General features: G+C 44.1%; 1 protein-coding gene and 1 long non-coding RNA gene across 2 annotated transcripts in view; one reads left to right on the top strand and one right to left on the bottom strand.

Moving 5' to 3' along the window:
- The window catches only part of LOC106936656 (collagen alpha-4(IV) chain-like), a 38,128-nt gene that overhangs the window by 26,649 nt on the left and 5,515 nt on the right, over window positions 1-5,964 (bottom strand). Inside the window, exon 3 of the mRNA XM_015017791.1 lies at window positions 3,116-3,187. Coding sequence (XP_014873277.1) covers window positions 3,116-3,187 — 72 coding nt within the window. The remainder of the gene's footprint in view (window positions 1-3,115; window positions 3,188-5,964) is intronic.
- LOC106936658 (uncharacterized) lies at window positions 1,148-2,945 on the top strand. The gene is made up of 3 exons (XR_001422181.1): window positions 1,148-1,405; window positions 2,225-2,231; window positions 2,925-2,945. It is a non-coding gene; the product is annotated as an uncharacterized LOC106936658 (long non-coding RNA).

Raw genomic sequence — 5,964 nt, 5'->3', positions numbered from 1 at the left:
GGATTTTTTTTTGGTTTGTTTAAAAATTGGGTGAAAAAGGGAGTTTTTTTTTTTTTTTTTTTTTTTTTTTTACAGATTCTGAACCAGGTGAAGCCAAAACTGACATAAAAAGAGTTCTGGGTAGAACAGATATACAGATATATATATACATTTATCTTAAATGCAAAATGTGCACATATTGTTGTATAGTTTAACTTAACTGCTGATTGGCAAATTGATCGATTATTAAACTATTATTTCAATAATCGATTCAACACAATTGTTTCGACTCTACAAAATACTTCTGCAAATGCCAAAGCATTTGTGGCCATTTTGAAAGCTTGCCACATGATTCTGCTGTTGGAGGTGAGAAGTTCAGGAGGAGCCATGCAGCTCAGTGAGGAAGCAGGAATATCTGCTCGGTAATGAGGCTTCAAACGGAAAACAAAAACTACCATCATGAGCATGTTGAGACCGAGTCGTACAGGAGGTGAGCCCCGGGGAAACGGTTGACCTGGGCTGCCTGCATTATTAATGTAAGTCAATGTTCAGCAGAAGAATCTGCTGCTATCACCTGTATGAGGTGTTTACTGACCACAGGTCGGTTTACATCATAACACTGACTCATCTAACGCTCCTCCACTACTGGCTGCTTTTTGTTACCAGGAAAGACTTACCAGCATCTGAAAGTAATTTTTGCACAATAAATCAAATATTCTATTTTTATATGAAAAAGTTGAGAGCGGGAACCTTTGTGTTTCTGGTACGCCTGTAAATCTGACGCACAGCTACGTCCACTAACAGCAGAGATGAAGCGTCTTCCCTTTTCCCCCTGAGGTTCACTTCTGCTTCTAAACGATCTGGTTGGAAAAGATTGTTGTGTTTAAGTTAAAAGGAGTTAGCCTATCGGTGAAGCTATGCTAGCATCTCAATGCTAAACGTGTAGCAGCTAACGCTAATGTGAGCGTCCACAGTCAACATTTATAAAGAAGCTTCAGGAATGATTGGAGAAACTCTGGAAAGATGAACAGATAGAAAAACTCTTTGCTCCAATCTAATGGCTGAAGAGCCTGAATGTCCCGTTCAAAATGTCTTTTATGAGCTTTAAAAGCAGAAAAGGCAAGTAAGGAAAAAGATGTTTATTTTGAAAATTTCAAGCCTCATTTTAAAAGGGGGAAATTTAAAAAGCAGCAGTGTGGCTTCAACTGTGTTTGGATGGATCATGTTTTCAAAACAGAACCAAAGAAAATGCTGCAACGGCCACTGTTACCATGGTTACCATGTCAGCCGTTAACACCATCAGTTACGTTAGAGCCTCACTGATGCTTCCACCACCATGCCTAACAGTGGGAGAAGCGTTTACTGATACAGCTCGGTTCGTCTGACCAGAGGTCCGAGGTGTGTGTGAAAGAGCTTTGAACGGAATGTGCATGTGTGTGTGTGATGGGATGTGACAGCGGTGATCTCTGCTAGTCCGCCCTCCTTTATCTGAAGTCGTTTGGCTGTGAAATCACCGAGACAGACGTCAAACCACAAACCCCCCGCCCTGTCTGCTGCCCCCAGCTGAACAAACACACACACGCAGCGCCACCCTGAGCCACTCACAGTGGGTTGCTTAGGACCTGGACGTCCTGTTTTTGTTGTTGTTTACTCGGCACCTGACAGCAGGAAGCAAACAGTCATGTGACGCTCTCTCTGTCGTCTCATTGGCTGCTAACTGTTCTTGTTTTCGGTACACTGTGGGTCGCCTGGTCCTGCGCATCCTTATGGGGTCATAGCAGGATGCAGGGCCACAAACCAAAATGGAGAAAAAACTTCAGTATTTTTATTGAATCTGAAATAAATGGTATAAGACCCACCAGACATGGAGTGAATATTTTCTTTATGTCTCAATTTTGATGATTCTGAATATTTCATCTAATCTGGCATCTCTCATCTTTCCCATGCTAATCCTCAATAGGTTCCCTATAAGGTTCTGGTCAGGCCTGTTTGCTGGCCCATCAAACCCAGTACCACTCTGGTCTTTAGACCAGATTCTGGTACCGCTGTGTGGGTCAGAACCAAGTCCTGCTGGAAATGAACCCAGCATCTCCATGAATCGGGCCAGCAGAAGGAAGCATGAAGGACTCTAAAATGTTCTGGAGGATGGCTGAGCTGATTGTGGACCTGACAGAACCCACTGAACCAGAACCAGCTGGTGACCCAGGTCATCACTGACTGAGAAAGCTTCATTCTGGACCTGCAGTACTGTGGTTCTGGTTTTCTCCCATCAGACTGAGACCTTGAGGTCCAGATAAAACTTTACTTTCATCTGGAGTTTGGACCTCTGAGTAACAACCCGCTTCTGGTCCTGGTTCTGGTTCTCTCCTGTGTCCAAGGTTCTGGACCCATCTGAGCATAGTGGATCCACATGTTCTGATTCCAGCCCCAGTTCAGTCTGGTGAAGATCCCTCAGATTACTGAACAGATTCTCCCTGTTTCTACCACACTTTTTCCTTCCACTCAGCTTTCTATGAAATTAAGAGTTTTTCACAATATTGTAATTTTCTGAGGAAATGATTTTTGTTTTCATTCTCGGTGAACAGGAATCATAAAAATGACAAGAAATAAAGTTTTGAAATGCTTCAATAATGTTTTAAATTCACCAAAAATATATCACTTCTTTGTGATATTTTAATCTTTTGAGCTGTAATTTTAAATCCCGCAGCCACTGGACACCAGTCAGAGAGACAGAACAAAACCATGCATACAGCCAGTCGGAGACAGCAGCCAGTTAACCCAGCAGGTTTCTGAGGAAGGAAGCTGGAGTATCCAGAGAGACGCCATGTTCGTACGGAGACTCCAGGCTGCGATTTGAACCTGTGGAGTCTCCCTTAAATAAATCATTTACTCCAGTTTGACCTGCAGGTACATGTTGTTAATTAAGTCCTCTGATGTGATGGAAGTGTGTGTGTGTGTGTGTGTGTTCAATCTGCTGTCCTCTAACTGAACAGCCCCTCGTTCCTGTACGACTCCGCCGGTCCAGTAGCTAAGAGCTGCTCCGTGTTTCTGGCTTCCAATCCACCAGTGAACGTGTCGCCGCTCCAGTAACTGGAATATAAAATGGACCGCTGTGATTGACCGGATCAGGACTCACCCTCGCTCCTTTGGCAGGTAAACACTGGCAGGTGGTGCAGTCCCGCCCGTCACATGGCTCCACCAGGTTGCCCTGGAAACCAGAAGAGGACAGGAAGTCATGATGATGAGGATTCAACATGATTCACGAATCTTTAACTTCTGCTTCGTTTTGTCTGGTTTTAGTTCAGGTTCTACTTCCTAAACCATTCAAATCCAGAAGAGTTTTCTCATTTCGTCTCGTTCTTCCTGCGGTCCTGTCTTATTGTGTCCAGCAGTGCAGCTTCGTCCCAGGTGGAGGTCAACCTGAAACCCGACCCGCTTCCGTCAAGCAGCAGGGCGTTGTGCAGAATGTGGCGATCCATGATGGAAAATTCATGGAAAACCAGAAGAAAATGTGGCCTGAAGGCAATTGCAGAGCTGAACTGGTTCCAGAACTGGACCGGTTCCAGTCTGACCCACAGAGCAGGGATTCCTTTGGGTCAATGGGAAGCTTCTCATTGAAGCAAAGTCACATGTGGTGAGGTTCAATCCCAGGACGCCTGCAACTCAACACCTATATGCTGCCACTAGCATAACTAGATGATACACAGCTCTACATGATGATGTCACCAGGTGACCTTTCACCCCATCCAAACACTGAGCAGATGCTGAGTAACGACAAATGTGTGGATGTGCCAAAACTTTCTCTAGCTGAACAGAAACTTAAGTTATTAAAGAGGAACAATCTAGATTTATATATATAGAGTTACAGATCTAGATTTATATATCTAGAGTTACAGATCTAGATTTATAGATATAGAGTCAACGCACAGCTTCAGGTTTTCAGCTGGAAACCACATTTCAAATTCAAATGTTTGAGGCTTTTATTGTGAAGTTTGGCCCTGAATCTGCTTATCCACCTCCTTTGCTTTAGCCGCTCCTTTTAAAATCTCAGTTTTCTGTTTAAATCATTTACTTTTTGCTATGTTTATTTATTTTCCGTTTATCCTATTATTACTAGCATATTTCATATCAGGTAATAAACTGTATGTTTAGTCTTAGTTTATTTTTGTATTCTTAGATTATTTTGCTCTGTCTGTGTTAATCCCAGTTTTCCTGCGGTCTTCCTGCCACAGCTGTTCCACATCATCTCTAATTATCTCCTCCGGTTCCCGTCTCGTTTCCCTTCCCTCAGTATTTCACCTCCTGGTTTTTCATCGGTTCTTTGCTGGGTTCTGGTTCCTCTACTTGTAAGTTTCCTCCAACACGCCTGTTTTAAGTGACTCTCTGCACCTTGGCATGTTGTTTTTGGTGAGTTTAAAAGGTCTGACTCGGTGCGAACACAAGGCGCGTCGGGCAGGCAGCAGTTTGTCCTCATGTTTTTGTTCTGGTGTTTCTTGCTCCACAGAAAGAATGTAAACAACAAAAAAGATTTTCCCCATTTTCTTAGGAAGCAGACAGCTGATGGTTTTTTGATCAGATCAGTCGTAGACAATCACGCTCTATTTTTTCTAGCTCTTTCATCAAAAAAAAAAGGTGAATGAGGACAGATGTTCCTCTGATCCAAATCAACCGGTGGAGACAGAATGGCTGCTCATGTGGGCCGTTTCACAGATTAAACACATGACAACATGCGCTAGCTTCTGCCGACGCTTTGATAAGACTGAGACGGCTCTCTGGAGGAAAATACAGTAATTCAAAAGTGTGGGAAGAAAGTACTGTTTCCTCTCTTTATGTTCTCTTTTTTTTAAGAAACTTTATTGAGGGTTATTAAATATATGTACAAAATACACATATATAATTTGTTTTGAGAGACTCTTCATGTTTTTTCTTGTGAGAACATGGCTGAATTTAGCACCTCATCATAGCTTCCATTAAATACCATATTGGTATAGCACGTTAGCATTAACTTCTGCTTATTTGTATTGCGCATTAGCATTGTTTCCAGTAAATAACATGCGAGTGTAGCACTTTAGCATTAGCTTTCACTAAATAACATATTAGCATAGTGCTTTAGCTAACGTTTATGACTGGTGTTTTAGTGTTAGCACAGCTGCCTTTTCTTAGCTAAACCTGTAGATGGTACTCTTGCTAGTGCTGAATCTGGTTCCCTTTAAGCCCAATGCTTCCAGGAGTCCCTTCAGGGTCTGAGGGGCCTTATCTCCAGCAGTTTTTGGGCGAGAGGCAGGGTCCACTCTGGATGGGTCCCCAGCCCGACCCAGACCAGCTAACATGTTTTCAGACTGTGGGAGGAAGTCGGTGTACCGGGTGAGAACCCATCCTGAGCGCAGAAAGACCCAGGCCGGTACTCGAACCCAGGATCTTCTCACTGCAGGGCAGCGATGGAAGGTTTGTCTCGGAGCGATAGGATCATAACTTTTACATCCAAAGGTCTCCTGTCGCTGTTCTGACTGAACCCAGTGTTCTGGCCTGAAGAGTCCGTCTGAAGCGTGACTTTCTGTCCCGACTCCTGCCGGTAATAAAACATCAGACAGAGAGGAGCTAATCTGGGCTGTCCCTGCTCATATGTCCCACACTCAGTGTCCCTGTTGATGTCCTGACTGTGTTTTCTTTTTCTCTGTGGGCCCCAGACGGTGAGTTTCCTCGCATGCAGCAGTGTTTGTGTAGCAGCCGCATTCCTGCAGCGTTGTGTAAACGAGGTTGTCAGTGAGGCATGGTTTATCTGCTGTCATGACTTTGTTCAGAGAACACCATCCTCCCTCCACCCAATTATCCTCCATCACCGCTCTGCGCCCCAATCTGGACCCAGTATCCGCTGACCAGCACCATCCACCCATCCTTCCATCCATCCATCCACCCATCCTTCCATCCTTCCACCCATCCATCCATCCATCCTTCCACCCACCCATCCATCCATCCATCCTTCCA

This window comes from Poecilia latipinna, unplaced genomic scaffold (assembly GCF_001443285.1).
Source record: "Poecilia latipinna isolate Pla-1442-1.1 unplaced genomic scaffold, P_latipinna-1.0 Scaffold2189, whole genome shotgun sequence".
NCBI classification, from domain to species: domain Eukaryota; kingdom Metazoa; phylum Chordata; class Actinopteri; order Cyprinodontiformes; family Poeciliidae; genus Poecilia; species Poecilia latipinna.
This window is presented reverse-complemented; position numbering and strand designations above follow the sequence as displayed.